At 48.3% G+C, this 19,895-nt stretch overlaps 1 protein-coding gene and 1 long non-coding RNA gene across 18 annotated transcripts in view; both read left to right on the plus strand.

Annotated features, from left to right (window-relative positions):
* EPB41 (erythrocyte membrane protein band 4.1) overlaps nucleotides 1-19,895 on the plus strand; it is a 49,926-nt gene that overhangs the window by 17,154 nt on the left and 12,877 nt on the right. For 3 of the 16 annotated variants that reach the window (XM_026076241.1, XM_026076249.1, XM_026076247.1), the window contains 7 exons: nucleotides 1,284-1,412; nucleotides 2,354-2,461; nucleotides 3,916-4,127; nucleotides 5,575-5,631; nucleotides 5,766-5,810; nucleotides 6,700-6,762; nucleotides 9,650-9,829. In XM_026076241.1, coding sequence (XP_025932026.1) covers nucleotides 1,284-1,412; nucleotides 2,354-2,461; nucleotides 3,916-4,127; nucleotides 5,575-5,631; nucleotides 5,766-5,810; nucleotides 6,700-6,762; nucleotides 9,650-9,829 — 794 coding nt within the window. The remainder of the gene's footprint in view (nucleotides 1-1,283; nucleotides 1,413-2,353; nucleotides 2,462-3,915; nucleotides 4,128-5,574; nucleotides 5,632-5,765; nucleotides 5,811-6,699; nucleotides 6,763-9,649; nucleotides 9,830-19,895) is intronic. The other 13 variants (XM_026076242.1, XM_026076250.1, XM_026076246.1 and 10 more) reach the window with 9 other exon arrangements.
* Nucleotides 9,846-19,113, plus strand: LOC112971143. Of its 2 annotated transcripts, XR_003255258.1 has the most exons (4): nucleotides 9,846-13,544; nucleotides 14,115-14,375; nucleotides 14,716-14,837; nucleotides 15,098-19,113. It is a non-coding gene; the product is annotated as an uncharacterized LOC112971143 (long non-coding RNA). The 2 variants fall into 2 exon arrangements; XR_003255257.1 differs by having other exon boundaries at nucleotides 14,716-19,113.

The raw sequence follows: 19,895 nt of genomic DNA on the forward strand, positions 1-19,895 counted from the left end.
TTTCTTTGTGAGGAGAGTTTCGGGCTCGGAGGACAGACGGGACGGGAGAGCCCTGGCTCTGGGAGCCTGGCGACTTAACCAAATTTCTGCATTGCACCTCGCTAGACAGTAATTCTGCTGGGGAGGTGGGGGGACGATTGGGACGTGCTGGCACTTCAGATCTGTCTCCTTATTAAATTTGGGTGTCTTTTTAAATGTGGGTTAGAAAATTTAAAGAATTCTTTTCCTGTGATCTTGAAATTTCTTTTGAAGCTTCTGTGAAGTTTCATCTTAAGAATTGCTTGCGCTTCTTTAAGCCTTTTGTGGGTTTTATTATAGTTCGAGAAATGCTTCCCAATGTGTTATGTGGAGCCTAGATTTCTCTGAAGACAGGTAATTTTTAATAAATAAAGCCCTCTTAACAGAGGAGCGTAGGTACAACGCTATATTTGAATACTAGTAAGCATATCACAGCAGTGGTATTGTCAAATACTTGCTTTCTCCATCGCTTCGGTAGCGACTGCCTGCGGAGCATCAGGGCTGGAGAGGATTCGCGTGCAAATACGCTGTGTGCTGCTCCACTTTCCTTCTTGCACCCTGGTATTTATACAGAGCTCTTTTGACACCGCTGCTTTTCTGGCCTGAAATCCAGATCATGCTTTCATGAAGTGGAGCGTAATGTGGCAAATCCCCCAAACTGCTGTCTTGCCTTGAATTCTTCGTAGCCAGCGCAGCCTCTTGTGGCCCTGAGAGCGAAAGCCTGTAGAAAGAGAAGATGGAGAACCAGCATCTAAGACACTGGGATAGTTCTCTGCACGCTCTTAATTTTTACATTTAAAGCTTGGTCACTCAAGTACCTCTAATTAAGGCTGTTAGTTGTTTTTTAGAGATGGGATCCTCCGCTGCGGAGTGCTTTTCCTTGCTTTTACTCATCGGCACCTGCACCTTTTGACCCCCAACTTGCAGGCAGAGCCCTCCCCAGGGCAGGAGCCATGCGAGCGGGAAGCGTTAGCGCGTTCCTGCCATCGCAGCCGTGTCCTGCCTAGGAAAGAAGCCTGCAAAGCTCAGACGTTTTGGTTTTTTCCCCCCTCTCCATAATATGCTTTTGGGACTGGCAACACTAGAAAGACTGATGTGCAATTGCAGAAGAATATTACTAATTTACCTGGTTAAAACCCCCAATGCTGTTCTCGGACGCTGCCCCGGAGAGGAGTCTCCGCTCGCTGTTCCCTTGGCCGTAGCGACCGTCGTGCATCCGTGCAGCTCTCCAACCGCTCTATTAACACATGCTAAACTTTTTCTAGCCAAACACGCTCTTGAAAGTTTTGAAATGAAACCCATTGCAGAGGAGGAAGAGGAAGAGGAGAAGGTAGAGGTGGTTAAGGTTCCCGTTGCCGAGCCAACGTTACTGGAACCGTTGCAGAAGCCRCCAGGTACAACCGCTACCGCGGCCGCCTGTGGTCCTTACGCCTGTTGCTGTGCCCCCCGGGTTGAAGTGCTGTAGGGTAGCGGCTGTGTTGTTTGCGGTGGGCTTAATGCCGTTAAGATCCGACCTGGCTTTGCGAGTGTGCTGCATCTTGCGGTTGCGATGCCGAGTGTTTCTCTAGCGTGCCGTGCCTCTGCGTGGGACGAAAAAGTCAAGTATCCCACAGGGGAATTAACGGCGGTTGTGTGTAAGGCCCTTCTAATGCTCCTGCGCTGCCGACCCTCTCCGCAAGGTTAATTCCCACGAGCTGTGGGAACACGCAGTGCCTAAAAATCAGCTGGTGTTCCCTGGGTTTTGTGGCCGAGTTTGTGGAGGTGACCTGCATCCTCCTTTTTTTTCCTCCATGATGGAGCCTGCTTCCTCCCAAGCTGGTTATTTGTTTTCAGAGCCACTGCTTCAGACAAATTCCCCCCAGCCACAACTAAGAGCAGAGCTGGTTAGTAACTCTGGGCCAGGAAGCCTCCCCTTAGCGCACAACCCTTCCCTGTGCCCACCTCCTTGCTTCTCTTGACCTGTGGACACTTCTGGTCCCAGCAGGTACAATTTTCTGGGCGAGGGTAACGATGATGGGTACTGTGCATCTCGCAATTTGGAGCAGTCCTTGCTACTGTGTTTAAATCTAGTGCCACGTATCAAAATAAAGGTAGTTAGTCAAGAAGATACAACTAAAATAACGCAGTTCTGGACAGCACCTAATTCATTGCTGAACGGTGGAGGAAAAGATTTGTATCTTCTATTATTTTTCTTGTGTGTCTTGATGCTCTCAAGCTCTGCGAAAGAAGCCGAAGTCCCTAAAGAGAGGTGGCCTTGCAGAGTTACTCGTGGCTGTGTTTCCTTTTCCGTTTGATTTTTTGAGGTGGCGTTTTAATATATGCCTGACTTTTCTAGCCAAACGTGCTCTTGGCAATGTTGAGATAAGCCCGCTAGAAGAAGAGGAGACAGAGGAAGAAAAACTGATGGTGATGAGAGGAGTAGAAGCGGTCCTGAAGGAGCCAGGTACCACTGCGATGGCTTTTCACACCCGTGTGGTTAACGTGTCCTCGTCCTCCTTAGCCTGACTGTGCCTGACATCTCACAACCCCCGTGTGCAGCCTCTCTGGCGGCTGTCACYGCTTCCGTGGCATAAAAACCCCTGGGAGCGGGTGTCTTTCTGAGAGGATGACGAAGCGCCTTGCCTCGCAGGCATGACCTGCCTTGTTGAAGAATGGGAGATGTAACGGGAACAATGGCGGTGGCGATGATTTGGGATTTTGGCGTGGATTTTCAGCAAGGGCCGGTGTCTAGGAATTTGTCTTAGAAGTTACAATTTCAGTCTCCAAAAACTCATGCTCTTGCTTTTTCACCCCTCGATCTTGTATGTTTTTGACCGTACAGATACTTTATCCTGCGTGGTTTTTATACACATGGATGAGATGCAGTTAGCTTTTGAGAGAAAGGTAAAGCAGGAATTCTGAGGTTTTACTTAAAATTATGATTTTTTTTTTCTTAATGTCAGATTTTCTGGTGTCTCTAGCTGGATGGACACTAGTAACCCAGTAACTCTAGTAATTGGGATAAGTTACACACTGTGACTCTTCCTACATAAACTAGGACCATGTGAATATGAGATCATGTCAAAGATCCAGGTGACTAGGAAGATTTTTAGTGCAGTGGCCACAAGAATCAACCTCTGGAGAACTAAATGGCTTCTTGTGCCTATAGATAGGCACCGTGGATTAATTCGGGCTTGCTTTGACACCCAGTATGAGCTTGAATGCTTTCTGAAGTGTTTAAGACCGTCATCCTTCTCTTGAAAGATGATATTTTCGGAGCATGGTGCTMGTTTCTGCGCTTCCCCCGGTTTGGAGGCGATGGACATCTCCTCGCCGTGGTGGCTCGCACTGCGGCAGGAGACATCCGTCTCRGAGGGACGGTGCGAATCTGCTTTGAAACCCACCTGGAAGCTGCYGTAAAGCTTTACGGAGAAATGCGTGTTGATTTTTTGGGGGGGGAATTGGTGACAAGATGGAGGAGACGAGGGGGGACCCGGGGTTGCTCTTCCACGAGCCGTTCGTTTCCGGCTGAGGACATCCTTAGCGTCTGGGTTTTAACRTTTTCGACGTAATGGGCTTCCGTTCCGATTGCGCGTGAAAGATCCCCAAATCGATGGCACGACGTCAAAAATAGATTAGCCTTTCTGGTGTGGCTTTGCTGCAGAGTGCAAGCTTGCTTTTTGGTAAACCATGTTTGTTTTATTTTATTTTATTTCATTTACTTAAACCATGAGGAAAACGATCTCCACTTTCCTGTGCTAAATGCACAAGCCGCTTTGCTCAACATCTTGGTTTCTTCCCCCCCCCTTTTTTTTTTCCTTTTCCTCCTCCTCCTCCCTTTCTCTCCAATTTGGAAAGACTTTGCCCGGAGCTGCAGCCGCGTTTCGCGCTCTGAGCCGTGTTTCTCTCCCCCCGCAGCCGTGGCAGTGATAACGCCCGAGAGGAGCCCCCGGCCCACCTCGGCCCCCGCCATCGCCCAGAGCCACGGCGCCGAAGCCGAGCCGGCCAAGCCCGACGCCAAGGAGGCGCTCGCCGCCCCCAAAGCCCAGAAGGAAAGGGYGAAAACGGAAGCGAAGCGCGAGGAGATCCCGCCGGAGAAAGCCAAGCCGGAGCCGGCCGAGGCCGCCAAGGTACGTGGGCGCGGAGGGGGCTTTCGGCAAGCGGCGCTGCGACGGAGGTGAGGGGCTCCTTCCCGGCGCGGGCGGCCCTGGGAGCGAGGTTGCTCCCCGGATGGGGATGCGGGTCCAAGGGAAATCCCGTCCCTGAGCCACGGCGTGCGAGGGAGGAAGAGGAGGAGGAGGAGGAGGAGGTCTGGGCGAAGGCGGGGTGGCTGCGTTGCAGTAGTTGCGGTCGCCCGACGTACAACCCGTTAAAAACCTGGYGAGAACTGCGCGGGCGAACGTCTGAGGGCAGGTGCGGGCTCCGCAGCCCGCTGTCTAATTGCGGGCGCTTTTTAATTAATATACTCTCCGTGGCATAGCCGTTAAGGAGTTTCTGAACACCGGGGCGAAACTTCGGTTGTGACYGCAACTGTTCGCACCTTGGTGGGTTTATTTGTTCAACCGACTTTTTTATTTATTTTTTTAATTTTTTAAATTTTTGAATCGAGGATTTGCACTTATCCACAAATGTCCGAAATCTCTGCTGCTGTCAATATATGTGAATTGTTCTTTTAAGCCAAACTAACGTGCAGTCGCAGCTCTCCGGGGAGCCCGGAGCCGTTCCTGTGCCGGGGGATGGCGCGTCCTGGGGCTCGCGGGTCCTTACGCCACGGCACGGCTGCCAACTTCCCGAGCAGCAAACCGAGAACGAGTAAATTTTATTCGTCCTGTTTCCTTTATCGCACTTTTTTTCCCAAACATTTCAAAGGTAGATTTTTTTTTTTCTTTTCTTTAAGGATAGTTTTGGGGGGCAAATTGGCTGTGGATCTGAACCGGCCAAATGCACCCTGTTCCTCAAATGTAACTGTGTCACCTCTTTTCACACCAACTGATGCTTTTGCCTTTGTATGATTTGGCAACGCGTTTTCCCCAAGATATAAAACGCTTCGACAGTCTGGGCTCTTTAGTTACGGACGGGAAAGGACCTGATTTGTGGCGTTAAACTCGATTTTGTAGCTAGGTCTCTTCTCAATGACAACGTGAAAAACAATTTAATATCGGGGCCTAACGTACCGTTTCCTGGGTTTGGAGAAATCCAGTGTTAATTTTGCCCGGGTCGCCTTCGGTGATGATTTCCTTGTGAGATCCAGCTGCAAATGAAGTCGGAAAACGTCGGCTGGCAAATCCGATGCGAGYGGGAAGCCGGTCCGCAGAAGCCCTGGGGAGCTCCCGTTTGAAACGCTGATACTTCTCCAGGCCGAAGGAGTTACCTTAAACGTGCCGTTGAACTAACAGGCTGCCAGCGAGAGCCGCGCTGTTATTAACCTTTTGCAGAAGGCTGCACGTTGGGGTTTTTTTGCATGTTCCCCCAGCATTTCAAAACCACCTGAATGCGGCTGGGTTTTGAAAGCGAATGGTCTCTTGGAAGAAGTCTACTAACAAGAAATGTTTTTGCCACTTTATTTCTTGAACGTAGGTGGGGAAAACGCACATTGAGGTCACAGTACCCACTACGAATGGTGACCAGCCCCAGGTTTGTGCTGCTAATTCAGTTAGGCTGCTCATATATATATTTTTTTAAGGTTATACAGTGAGGTTCAACATAATTAAATGAACCAACATTTTTTTTTGTTTGTTTGTTTTTTTGTTTTTATCACTGCCAAACAGCAGCAGCCTGCAGAGAAAGAGGAAGAACTGATAAGAATGAGGAAGGTTAGCCATTTTACACTTTCACCAAACAAATTTGCCATATCATTCATGCATACGTAACCTGTTTAAAAAGACAGTGCTCCAATTTCTTCATGTGCTTTGGGCTGGGTATTTCTTTCTTTTTTTTTAATCCACAGGTGTCAATTCTTTGATTGCAAAGTGAACAGCTTTTTGTCCCATAGCCAGTCCGATTGCTAAAATTCTGCATGTTAAATGTTACAGAGAAACACACTTGGTTTGGTTGACAACATCTGGCTTTGCTGCTCTGTAACAAATTCAGTTAAAATCCAAAGAAAGAGGTGTATTGTGCATTCCAGGAAATGCAAAAAAGAAAAAAAAATTAATGCTTCTTTAATATGGATTGATGAATAGGAGAGATGTCCAAAATGGGAACAGCGTTAAAAACATAGTTACTATGCACATTAATAAACACTGTTTACAGGCTTGGAGACATTGAAAAAAGTTACATGTACTCCAGCTAGAACAGCCTGGCGYGCTGTAGCAGGCACGCAGGGCTATCAGGGATACAAAGTTGTTACTTTGTGCAAGGCTTCCAGGGAAAAATGGTGAAATGCCTCTTTGCATGAGGTCAAACCTATGCAAAAAGCCGGTGAAATGCTGGGAAACTGTCTCTTTAAACTCCTCATTGCATTTGCCCATTTTCCATGGTCCGGTGCTTCCATGTCCTGGTGGTGACCYGGTGCAGGTGTTCTTGTGGCTCCACGGCCCATCCCATATTGGCACAGTGCTGCGCTCCAAACGTTGAGTTGACTTTTTTTATTTGCCAATTTGTGAATCCCGCAAGAACAACGTTTTAATTTTTTGTGCTTCTCTTTTTCTTTTTCTTTTTCTTTTTTTTTTTTCTGTTCCCCCCTTTCTTTCATTTTCACAGAAAAGATCAAAGAGGCTAGATGGTGAAAACATTTATATCAGGCATAGCAATTTAATGTTGGAGGTTTGTATGAACTTGACGCTTTTTTCAGTTGCGTTTGCCTAGACCTTCTGCGTTCTGTGCTCAACTTTCTCTTCCTCTTCTGCTGCTGCCTTTCTTTTTGCATGCTCTTGCATGACGGACCTTTTTTCTTTGATTTTAAATATGCTTTTGCATGTTGACAGTAAACATGCCAATATGCAGGCATTCTTCCTTCTACCTCTTTTGATTTTCATTCTCTCATACTGACCTAAAATATATGATCGGCAGAGCTGAGTGCTCGACCTGTTCTGTCCCGAGACCGGCGGGTAGCGAGCCACCTGCCCAAAACGACACGAACCGTGGTGGGACTCATTTACAACTTTCTCCTTGTTTGAAATATGTGATTTTGCCCACAAAGTGATATAAAAATATATAATACAAAGTATAAAAACTGGGTGAAGTTGCAGCGTTACGATGGCGGCAGAGGAGAAAGCTGCGGGAACGATTTTGGGATCTCGCTCGCCACTGCTCTGTTGGGATGGCACCGAGCAAAACCGCCACCGTAGGGGCCATAATCCCTCTCCGAGCGCTTGCTTGCCTTGCCGAATCCCCGAATACGCCGGGCCCCTTCCTGGGAGCACCCGGCGGCCCCGTAACGCCCCCGCGGAGCCGGCGCGGGCGCCGGAGCTGCCCCGCGCTCTCGGCGCCGCGTTCCCTAAGGGGTGAGAAGTCCCTGCGCGCGCGGGGCTTTGCCTCGGCTCTTCCCGCCGGCTCTGGGCGCCCTTCGCCCGCAGTCGTCCCCGAGCGCCGTCTYGGGGCAGAACGGTGCCGATCATATATTTCTACACCGTGTGACGGAAGACGTTTGTGGCTTCTGATACTCTGTTCCCGCGTCACGTGTTTCTACTCGAAATTGCAGCGCCAGCGGCTGGTAGGGTTTCCCCGTCGGTCTCGCTTGAACGTGAAGTGCACTAACTGCCGCCTTCTAACCGTGGTTTTTAAACGTTTTGCAGCTTTGGGTTTTTTTGCCTGCTGCCGTTTAAGCTTCGGGACGCGAGCGACCGAGTCCGCGGCTCGACAGCGGGAGTCCGGCCGCCACCACCACCGCCACGCTGGGAAGACCGAGCCCGTCGCTTTCTTTAGGCCGGCTCCAACAGCTCGGTCACCTCCTCCGTCCCCGTGGCTTCTAAATGGCTTTTTCCCRTTAGCGCGATGCCGGAGCGGGGTCTCCCGGTGTTTCCGCTCGGCCTCGCCGCCGCCGCTGCCGCCCCTCGGAGCGGTTCTGTTGCAGGTGCTCCCGGACCGGGGGTGGCCGCGGCGCCTCGCCCCCTTCGCTCCCTTTTCTCCGACGATCGCCGGCGGACCTCGCGACCGCTTGCGGAGAAACACGCTAGGAGCCGTTGCTTATTTTATCGAACGCCGTTTACCGCTCTGTGCTTGGTGACCTGCGCTCCGTAGCCTTCCCCGAAGGCCAGACCCRAGGAGAAGCTCGGTGGTCAGAACTTTGCTCCTCGAGACGCTTTTGAGAGCAGTTCTGGCTCCACGTATCTCTTTGCGGCTTTAGCTTCTCCGCGAACTTTCAGGATCGACCTTTGCTGAGCCGTGGCAGGTAGTCGAGGTGGCCTTTCCCTCTTCTCGAAAAGCTGGAGCAGTTGCAGGGCTCCTCGACCCGTGCGGGGGCTCCCAGAGTTTCCCGCRGCGTCCTCAGCGGACGACTTTGTGCTTTTCCTAACTAGCTGGCACTTGCCTTGTGCTTTTATCTGGGACYGATGCCAAAACTGTTGCTTCCCCAGAACGGTGCCAAAAAGAGCAAAAGTTGTTTGCGAGGCGTTTGGGCCTCCAGCCCCGCAAGCTGGAGGCGGCGCGTCTCGGTGCGCTGCAGGGGGTTGGGTGGGGGGCTCCTCTGGGGGAGGCGTTTGCTTCGAAAAAATGCTCGCTCTCCTCTCTTATAAACTCTGCGTAACAACTAAAAGCACAAAAAGAGTGAAATTTGCCAGCAATGCTTTTACTGACTTTAATTTCCCCCTCTCTAATGGGTGAGGCTTGCTGCTTTTTGGCACTGTCCGGAAAAGTTGTTGTTTGGCTTAAGCCTATTTTATGCAAAAGCTTTGTTCTAAAGAAAACTCTGTTTTGCTTGCAAGGAAAGGCTATTTTTAAACAATTCAGCTGAACAGAGCTGACTTGCCTTGAAGCCTGTGCGTTTATGCTGTAAACTGGCATCACAGAATAGAGATCCGGCTCTTCTCAGGTCCACATTTTCAGCAAGCGTTTCTTGATTGATCTGGCATAGAGTAAATTCTCAGCTCAATTTTAGGGGGCGGTCATCTCGTCTTCACTTCATAAGTCTAAAACCTCCTGTGGTAGCTCCTGGAGGGATGAGATGAGAGGAGAAAAGAGTAATGGGGGTAGAGCGGGACCAAAGATAATTTCTGATGACAGAGATTAGGATTAAAGAGAATGAGTAAAATTGGGGGAAAGTTTCTTAAGCATTAACTGCGTTTATGGATCTCCCTTGAATATTCAGGCGTGCAGAGGGGAGGAAAAAGCAAAACCACCCAACTTAAAAGCATGAGATCAAAGAACCCGAACAACATAGCCTCAAAAGTAAAAAAGAAAATCCTCTATATGGCAAACCCTGGAGCTTACAGCTCGGCTGTCATCTCTCTTGGTGTAGCTTGAGATGACTGATGGCACGTCCCGTACGTGAAGGAGCCACCCCACTGTGTGCCGGTCGCAGTTTGTCCCGCTTAATACGAGACCGGGATAAAAGGAGAGAGAAGGTTCCCCTTGCGCGTTTACAGCGTGAGCGCAAGYGACGGAGGTCGGCAGCCGCTCCGCCGAGCGCAGCTTTGCTATGCAGCAGCGCGTGGGCAACTGTCGGTGCCCCTCTCTGCATCTCCCCCTTCATGCTGCTCTTTTTTAATGCTAGGATCTAGATAAGACCCAAGAAGAAATAAAGAAGCATCACGCCAACATCAGCGAGCTGAAGAAGAACTTCATGGAGTCTGTCCCCGAGCCGCGGCCGAGCGAATGGGACAAGCGCTTGTCCGCCCACTCCCCCTTCCGCACCCTGAACGTCAACGGGCAGATTCCCACGGGAGCGGATGGAGTGAGTACCCTACGGCGCGGGGGGGTTAATCCGCTTCGTGCGCTAGCGCGCGGCGTTCATGGGACAGCTCTGCTGCGCGGGATTCAGCCTCAACCCCCCCTTAGGTTTTGGTTAGAGGTATATTTAAGGTGACTTTCAACATGTACAGTGGTCTCTGAAAGTATTAACGCTTTAATGTTAGTTTCACAAAAATATGGGGGGGGGATATAAAGTAAAGTAGTTTTTCATCTAGTTTTGATGCCGCTTTTCCTAGCGTTGCAGCCATCTGTGCTGCTAGAGTACGCTTCAAATGGCTGTTTTGGGGACCAGCTTATTCCTGGTAGCAGGGAATGTGTCTCCCCAAAATGTGAAGAAAATCCCTGAACTGGTGGGAATTGTAACTTCAAAGATAGTATTGCAGGTAGTCCGGTGGAGAAACGCTTGGATGGTATCAATTTTTAAAAGTCGCTTTACTCTCCAGTTATTTAAGCTGGAGAGAATTGTATGTGTTACTGAATTAACTCTTGCATGAGGATCTGCTAGTACATACCCATGCGGATACTCTGTGGAGCCTTCAAAAAGACTCCTCACGTGGCTAAATGAGGGTTGTTCATACTTGATGGAAACCTTTCTCTTCACAAAAGCATTCACCATCTCCCTGCTAATTTCCTAAAAAAGATAATTTTTCAAAAAAACTGAGATGGAGCAGCAGAGATCTCTCTGCCAACTTGTTTCTTCTTTGGTATCTGACAGCTCTGTTTATATTAATACTGGCATTACCCAGCTCAGATTACCCAGATTACCCAAGCTCGTGAGTGAAACCGTAGTTAGGAGCCCCTGGGAATCAGCCCCTTAAACAGTAAATGTTTTTTGTCTCAGCTTTCCTTAAAGCTGAGAAATTAAATCCTGGCTGCAGTGAAGACGGTGGCAAAATCTCTCCTGACTTAACCCTAGCTTCTCCCCTTCCTGCCCACAGCTCTGCAGATAAACTTGCATTTGATCTTCAAACCATTGCAAGGGTGGTACTTTTTAAGCAGAAATAATCTTGCTGTGGATGCAGAGTTACCAGAAGGGATACAAGAGGCTTTTAGTGCTCAAGCTTACGAAAGGTTCCCCAAGGCGTAGAGAATGGCCGTGACACTTAGAGAGCTTGTTTCCCGATCCGAAAAACGAAACAAAGCCCTGAAGATGAACTAGTCAGGATTGATTGTCATCCTTGGAATGACCCTGTTTAACGCATGGATGGACTTCACTGTTTGGTTGCTGAGTCTCAGCATAAATTTTGCAGGGATTTGCCCAGCAGGAGACAGCAGGAGTGCTGGCAAGCTCTCCCTGTTGTACCACAGGATTCGTGGATGTGCAGGTGGAATAGAGCAGGGGCTCTCAAATTCGGCAGCTGCAGCTCAAGAGTGATGTTCTTGGTTGTTTTTGAAGAAATTCTTGCGTGGCAACTGCATGTGAGGTCCTCGGGGCCTGCTCTTTACGATAACTGCCTGGTGTGGGCTTCTCCCGTCTAAGGCTGCAGTGGTCCACCGCCACACTAGGACTGGTGCCAGCTCTCGATCTGCATTTCTGGAAATTCCCAAGAGCTCTTAATGTGACCTTTGAAATGGTCTTGCTCTGAGGTAGAGGTTGACACGTTCTGCTGTGAACTTCCAGAAATACATCTTGACCATGTAAGAGAGAAGGCACCTACAGAGAAGGATGTTTTACTTCACCTGCACATCAGTGTAAAATGTTTAAGGATGGTAAATCGTAATGCAAAATAATCCTGTTTCTATACTTCATGGTGGTATCTTAAGGCTGCTGTAGTGACGAAAGGGTATTCTGCCAGGGGCTGCTTTTCTGCTGTTCCTCTATGTTTTGTTGCAAGACAACTGAACCTTACACGCTTTGTGTGTCCAGGTCAAGAAAGTCACTGTCCTATCTTCTGAGAGACAGGTTGGTGGGCTTGAGGTAAAGCTGCTGTTCTGATATGTGCTTCTGAACCAGGATTTTGCTATTGCAATGGCACCAAGCAAAAACTCGACAGCAGCTGCTGGATAACATTTTTCTTTTGGCTACGTTAAGTAGTTTCATATCTCACAGCCTCCAGACCTAACACCTGAAGGACTTTTGCACTGCTGCAGCTTTTGCAGCTTGCGATTTGCTTATTTTGGTGCATGGCCGGTTCGAAAAAGCTGCATGAAAGATGTAACCGTGTATTCGGAGAGAAAAGCAATTATGAAAGTTTAACTGTACCCTGTTCTTTTTATGTTGTCTTTCTTTCCRTTTTTGTTTTAATGATCACGCTACTCTTGCATTTTATATTTTCTTTTGCTGCCCAGTCTCCCAGCTACTTTCTCCCTGATACTCATCACTTAGGGGTGTGCAAAGAACCAGTCCCAAAATACCGCACTGATCAGAGGAGGCTAGGGCAGCTGAGAGAGCTTAGAGCCAAGTTTTTTCTTTCATAGGTACAGTTGGCTTTGACCATGTCTGGCGAGCTGAAGGCGTGGAGATGTGCTGGATAGGTTGCAATATTTCCCACAATCTCCTCTTTCTTCAATGAAAGTGCTAAAGCCCTTGCATGATCCTGCCTGATGTTTTATTCATTCTGTTTTTTACGTTCTTCAGACTCCAGAAACAAACGTGCTAACGTATGAAGCCAACTTCAGGAAGTTTGGAACGCTAATACTCACATCATGCCTGTTCCACACCCTGGATTTCTAAGACGTAACAATTTTTTGCTCGTTACAATGGAGTTTTCAAAACAACTGAAATTTTGATACTATCATCAGGACTTTCAAAAATAGTTTTGTACCTGCACTGCAGTCTAGATGTCAAACGTTATTTAACAAGCACCATTTTTTAAGGGCAGTAGAGAATAGGAAGTTGTCAGAGACCACGTTTTGTACTATGCCATTTCTATTTGTAATACAACAAAGCTAACTTTTTTCTCAACCATTCCAACTCCAAAACACTTTATTGGTTCTAAACATTTGGTTTTCTTGGAAGGCACTTGCAAAACACACGTGAGCATGATGCAGAGATTCTTGAGCTCTATAGAGAGGAGAGAACCATCTTTGTAGCTCAGACGGCGATGCAATTTGAGCTGCCAGAGCTTCGGTTCTTGAGAGCGGTTTATTATTAAATTGACAGGAAGACTGTCCTATCCCTTTGCACACCTCCAAGTATCATTTTGGGCACTTTCCATCTGTCATTTTTGTTCATCTCTCTCTGTCTTTCTTGATCTTCTACCACGAAAGCAGACACAGGAACGTCCTCTGTTAGTACAGGATGAAGACAAACTAAAAAAGCAGGAGATACCTACTGAGACAGCCTTTCCCCGGCAAGCAAATGAAGAAACTCTTCCAAAGGTTTCTATTCCAATTCCTGAAGAGCAGAAATCGCTCAAAAAGTGTCAGCTGTACTCTAATATTTTTCCTTCTCCGCGTATTCCCTTTATGATGTCTTTTCTTGTGATCATAGCACTGACTGTTTGGTGGCTGCTCTTTCTCTGAGTGGGAACAGGGTCCTATTGAAACCTCAAGACCAAAGCTCCTGAAATCTTGGCCGTAGCCTCTGCTGCATCCTCCTTGTCCTGGGCTCTGATCTCCATAGGCCGTTGTCCCGGGAAGGGACACCCTGCGACTAGAGCGTGGATCCCGCTGTTTTTCGTTGTGTAGCTGCGATCTGGGGCCTGGCAGGAGTGGTAATGGATTGCCAGATCCGTTTCGACGTTTCCTAGTGCTCTGTAAGCAAAAATGAATTGTATAAACCATGTTACTGATTGCAAAGGCTTCAGCTCTAAGAGGGCAGATTGAGCTGTGCATACATGGGAGATGTTTGCTTCTGTAGCTCCTTTAGACTTCACCTAGCAATTGCTGAAGACTTACTAAGCTTGTTCTTTTAAAAGTAAACTATTCACAAGCAGAAGAACACTTGATAATGGTCCAAAAGCCTGACTAGGCTTTACAGCAACGCACCAAACCTAATCCATAACCACTCCTTTTCTAGGAAACCAAGATTGGCATTTAAAGAAAAAGTGTTGATCATCAATGTTGCTGTTAGTGTTAACATATAGATAGGGACAGGCAGCTTTTCCTTTTCCCAACGGGAGGCCTTTTGCAAAGCATCACAGCTTCCCGCTTGCACCCCTATTCTCGTTTCGATGAAAATACGCCATGTGATAGGAGAAAATCCATTGCAAGCAAATATTTATTGTAAATGTAAATGAATCCTTTTTTCTGAAGCTCGTGGTCTTGGTGCACTTCCGATGTGTTTTTCTAATCTGTGTGGAACTAACTGAAGCATGTTTGCGTAGGTCACGGAAATGGAATAACCTGCTGTTAAGTATGTCTCCTTCGTCAGCATGTCGACTTTGCTACTGTTGAGTTCACCCAAACGTGTAAAAAAAAAAAAAAAAAAAAAGGAAGAGCGTGCTCAGGACGCAGTCCTAATGTTAAAGCCGTCTGTTGCTTTGACTCCTCCGACGAAGCCGTTGCATGCTGCTCCTTGTTTGCGACACACAAACGTAAATGTCCGGATGATGCTTTTGGTGATCCGAGTCGACTTGGTCGTTGAGGTGACCAAGCTAGGAAGCGCGAGGGGTTTGCTCAGCTGGGCTGAGCGGAGCTGGTTTGTGAGCTGGAGGGAAGATGGGACTTTGTGTCTAAGGGGTTTCTTTTCTGTATATAATAACTACGGGACTGAGCTAAGCCAACCGCTTCTCTTTCACTAGTAATATGCATTCTGTTGCTTTCTCTAGAGAATTGGTATAGAAATAATTACTTCCGAGAACGGCCGCCAGTACCGTTGGCATTGGCAGCTGCTGCCGCAGCGTAGAAGAGAAAGGAACAGTCCTTTATTACAGGGACTCAAATGTGTGAATATCTATAAATATATGTATTTATATTCGTTTATAGATCTGTATCTGTGTGAACAGTGTTACTTTAGGAAGCTAGAAAAATACGCCTACTGGAAGGGACACAAGACAAACGCGATGTGTGCACGGCTTGGCGTGTGCCGCCTGATCGGGAGGATAGCAGTAAGTCAGGAAATCCTTGGGCCGTATCTCTTGCTCTCGGCGTCTAGGACGAGGCTCTCTAAGCGCTGTCTCAGAAATTTAGGTTGTTGGCGAAACGCTTGCTTTAATCTCGCGGGAACCTTTCTGATTTGCCCCCTCGCTCCGATCAGTTCACCGGTTTGTGCCTTTAGGACTTTGGTTTGTGTGAATGCCGATTTCCATGGAAAAGTATTCTTCCCTGTCGAAAACACTGCCTTTAATACACAGTCTTCCTCTTTCAGCTGTCGAGATCGCAAAAGTCGGTTGGTTGTCGGGCTTCGACGCCACCTCCACGAGCCACGTGCAGGGGAACACGAACCGATGAGGAGCTCCGGAGGGCTCAGCCTGAAATTTAGGAAGGTTTTGTCTCGAGAAAGCGGGCGGCGGGCAGCTGGGGAAGGACGCGGCGGTGCTGGGTGCTGCAGTGCGGGGACGCTTCGAGCTGTGCGAGATTGGAGCAGGCGGGATGCAAACGGGGACCGTTTGGTCTCTCTGTCCGTCCGTTTCCTGTCCGTGTTTCTTGGAGAAGACCTGCTTTTCCTTAAACACACGACTCCTGCTTCCTTTTAAAAGCCATGGCTTGGTTAGCTGCTGCGATGCTGCTTCCGCAGGCTTGCTGCAGCGGACACTGTGTAGGTTATTGTGTGATGACTTCCTGAACGGATGGCAAATATTTTGAAGCCATAAGAGTGGCTTTTGCAAAGCCATCGTTTCTGTAGCTCTGTCTCCCGTATCCAGTTTAAAATCGTTGCCCGGAGCAATTTTGGAACGTAGTGCTCAGGATATCTCATCCCAGAGTGATGAGCGATGTGCTCTGCTGGTCAGTCCAATTCAACTCTTTATCTTCTTAATTAAAACGGTCTCTTTTTATTTATTTGTTTGTTTAAATCTTGAAATAAAGCTGGTTATCATCAGCAAAAAAACTTCTGAACTTTACATTCTGAGAATGCTCAGGAACATTTTGGGGATTTATATACCAATTCGCACTGAAGAGTATAAAGAAACTGAACAAACACTTTATATTTCTACAGCAGTTTAGAGATGAGTTTATCTACGTTCATGCAGGCGGATGGGATCTTTCCTGATCCGGATGGAGAAAGGTTATAGCTTGTTGGGAAGGGAAAGCTCATCTGGTCAAAGCTGCAGTGGGAGTCTGCGGCGATGTTGATCCCTCTGCTGTGCTCCAGCCTCTTTGCCCCCCTCTCCTCCCTCTTTTTTCTTGCTCCATGGCCGTTGGGATAGGGTCTCCTTTTGGGGCATTTTGTGTCTTGTACACATTTTTTGCCGGGTTGGTTGCTTCCCGATTTCTCTGCTTTCGCTTGACGTTGACTCAAGATGCAGAATGGAAAGCAAGTACCAGGATCGCTAGGGTCGTACGCATGCAAAATCAGAGTTAACGTGCTGTAGCTTAGTTTAAGGGCAGAGGTCTCAGGGTTTTCATAAAGGACCTAACGCGTGTGCTTTGCTCCTTTTTTTCCCTCGGGAACCAACATGCTGCAAAGTACAGACAAACCACCTAGGCGCCTGCCCTAACGTCTCCATTAGCTCCTAGCTGGGGTAGGAATAAAGCACCTTTTTTATACCTGGACAGGGTAATTCCAGCCTGTTGCACTGACAGTGAGTGTTGGAGAACTGAATTACCGCTTCCGAAGGGAAGCTGGAAATGTCTGCAGCGTGTAACCTCAGCCGGGTTTCCGTGAGAAATCCTCATTCTTCAGCGCTGCAGAAAACGGTATTTCAGTGACTCTGCTATGCCGGTGATTTAGCTACTTGACAGCTGCCAGCAGTTTTGAGGGTAATTAGACTTTTGCAGTGTTTTGCGAGTTAATCTCTGCTGCAGGGAGGCTCTTTGGTGCTCGCGTGTGGACTTGGTTAGCGGTCGGAGAAAAGGGGCTTCTTCAAGCCTTGGTGCCCCCAGCTCTGTGCATCATGAAGCTGGTGGCTGGCTCTGCCCTTCCTATTCTGAATCTTCTCCTGACGTCCGCTTTTCTCAATTCTGCCTAACACGCAGAAGAGCTTCTTGGGCTTTCATGCTTTAAGAAAAGGTGGGCATGAGTATTTCTGAAGCAGCAAGTGCGCCTGAGCCCAGCTGATTACTTGAAACTCGGACTAAGCTCTGAGGCTGCATTGGGTGTTGGGTTCTGTCCGTGATGGTAGTTGGTGATATTCAAGAGATAGGTATTAGCGTAAACAAACCCTTTTGTTTTTTAATAAAAGCGAACAGGTAAATCAGAGTAGACGGCTGGAACTGTCTGCATCTCACACCGCTCGCTCTTTGCCCAGTGAGTTAAGACCAACTGAGGACTCTCTAGAGGAGCGGTAAGTTAGGACACAGGAACAGCTAAGCCTAAGACCAGTTTTCCTTCAGCCTCCTTACTCTGCCTTGCAGTTTGCGTGCTGATCAGCGATGACCCAAAGCAGCAGGTATTGTCTGTTTGTCCTTCTATCCCGAAATAAAGAGGAGAGGTGGATTTTCGTGGTTGCGTTGAGGAGCGGGGCTGGAGCAGCCTCGCTCTGCCTGAGCCTCCAAGCTTCTCAGGACGGTTACGGCAAAAGTGTCTTTCGGGTCGCACCGAGCTTAGCAATTTGTCACTTTGAGATTTATCCTGTTGGTTTGCCTGTTTTTCTTTTTTCCTGCCTTTGGAGGCTTGGGGGTCATGAGTAGACCATGGTGGTTGTGATATGTAGACTGAGGTAGGATGCTTTCCAGAAAAGTTCAAAGATTGGTTACTGATTCATGTAGAAACTCTTTGGTCTATACTTTACAGTGCCAGGGGCATGGGAGAACCAGGCAACAGCGTTTTCTCTAGTGCCCCTGTTTGTGTTTTTCTTGGTTTATAAAGCTGGAGGGAAGGACTAGCAGGCTTTGGGTAAAGGCTTTCGTAGTGACCCGGGTTTGTGCCGCGTGGTGTTTGTGGTCTTCTAGCAGTGGTACACGGTCTCATTGGACTAAAAACTATTTTCTTTTTTTACCTGAAATGCTCTCTTTTGGAACACTTTTTTGGTTTTGTATTTTTTCTCAGATTTTTTCTTTGTAAATATGTACATTTATCATTAATAAATGTTATTGCAAATCAGATTCTTCTTCTACTGCTTATTAACAACAAAAAAAAAGGCGCATGTGACCTGCGTTACAACTTCCTCGGACTAACACTTGGTGTTGCTTTGTCAAACTAGGTGCATGCAAGTCTTGCCCTTGGAGGCAGTACCCGCTCTCAAAATAATTCAATTCAGGGGTTAAATCCAGCTTGTTTTAAGCCTGGCCTTGCGTGCAGAGGGACCGAAAGGCACAGTGCTTTACCAGGCACTTAATTTAACACGTTCTCCCTGTTCACTTCTGAGAGTGAGGATCAGGGAAAAATAGTTTGCAGAAAATCTCCCCTGAGAGCAGGAGCGTTACGGGTTACACGTTACGCTGTGCTCCCCTCTGCCAGCACCTGCAGTAACGTTAAGGGTTTAACGTGCCTCTAGTCGAGTGAGAATTGTTCTGCGAACGCGCTGTGCTACATACGGCCAAATGCAACTCGGAGAGCCTTTCCCCCCCTCCCACCTTGTATTAATTTGAGGACAAAAACGCTCCTTTCTATTTTCATAAGTGGAAAAAACCCACATTCTTAATTAACCACCGCCTTCCTACTTGCTAATACAACGCAAGGCTCTGCTCTGGTTTTTGCTGGCTGATGCCGCCTGAAGTCGTGTCCAAGGCTAGAGGCTATGTAAGGAGTCCTTCCTAACCTTAACTCCAACTGCTTTTATCCCAGCTCTCCGGAAGATTATTCACTTTTCTCTAAATTGTTTGGCCCCTTCGCTGCTGCGCGGCGTCGGGCGAAGCCGGCCGCGAGGCTCGCACGGCTGCGGCTCTGCCGGCTGAGCCTGGTGTCGGCGCAGGGCCTTAAATCGTCTCCGAAATGCAGCGGGTGAAATGCAGCAGCGCTAAAATGACTTTCCAGCTGCAAGCCCTGATAGCGCTCCTGCTCCGTTTGCAGCTGCTGCTGCAAAACCCAAGGCAGCGTGTGCAATGCCAACGGCGGCTTTTTCTCCGCGGAAGGAATTCGGAGCAAGAAATACGCAGCTTTATAAGGTGTAGCAGCTATTGTCAAATCGGGATATCTGTTTTCTGCTTTATAATGCTTTTTACTCAAGTGCTTTGACAGCTGTGAGACGGGAGCGTTCATCGGGTGATCTGGGGAGCTCTTATGGGTGAGTGCCGTTTGCTGCAAAACCAACATCATCTCCTCGTGCATCCTCAGATGGTCACGCCGAGCTCGTTAGCTTCTGCGCACACTCGTTTGGGGATAACCTAATAACACGCGCCAGTGTCTCTGTGGCCATGCTACGCTGAATAAGAAGGTGACTGGAAGCCCTGACTAGCCAGAATTTAATTTTATGGGTCCTTAAGCCCCTTGCAAGATAGGAGACTCTTGGGACGAGGGTAACTGCAAATTGCTGGGGAGAGAGGCAGCAGCCTGCCCGCACTGGCTGCAGAAGTTTTCCCGCACTAGGAAAAAAAAAGAGGAAAGAAAGGGAGAAAACGGGTAACGGAGCATGGGCGACTCCGGGGCAGTGCTGGAGAGCGGGGAGGGCAGCTAGTTCGTGGGAAAAATAACGGCAAGCATACTTTTATACGAAAGCACTAAAAAAAATCCCGTCACTGTCTAGTATCAGGTGCACAGTCCTGTTATTAATTTATCCCCTGTTTGAATTCTTGGTCTRCGTGTCACTTTTTACCCTGCAGCTTTTAAATTACGCTGCATTCGCAGTCGCCATCAGGCGCACCGCGGCTCGTATCGAGCAGGGTAGCGCGCGGTCGCATTTGGTTCAATCTGTTTGTGTTGGGGCACCGCATCCTGTCCCGCATCCTCTTCCCACTGCCTATGGCTTACGCAAAATCTGCTTCGTCTTTGATTTGGGCGTAGCTGGTTTGGGTTTGTTTTGCGGGGAACGAGTAGTTTGTGTGGTTCGCAGCCCGGGTCCTCCCAACTTTCTCCACTCTCAAGGAGAGCTTGGGACTCTGCAGCATCTGAGGCCCCAAAACAGGAA

This window comes from Apteryx rowi, unplaced genomic scaffold, assembly GCF_003343035.1.
Source record: "Apteryx rowi isolate R43461 unplaced genomic scaffold, aptRow1 scaffold_43, whole genome shotgun sequence".
In the NCBI taxonomy this organism is placed as follows: Eukaryota; Metazoa; Chordata; class Aves; order Apterygiformes; family Apterygidae; genus Apteryx; species Apteryx rowi.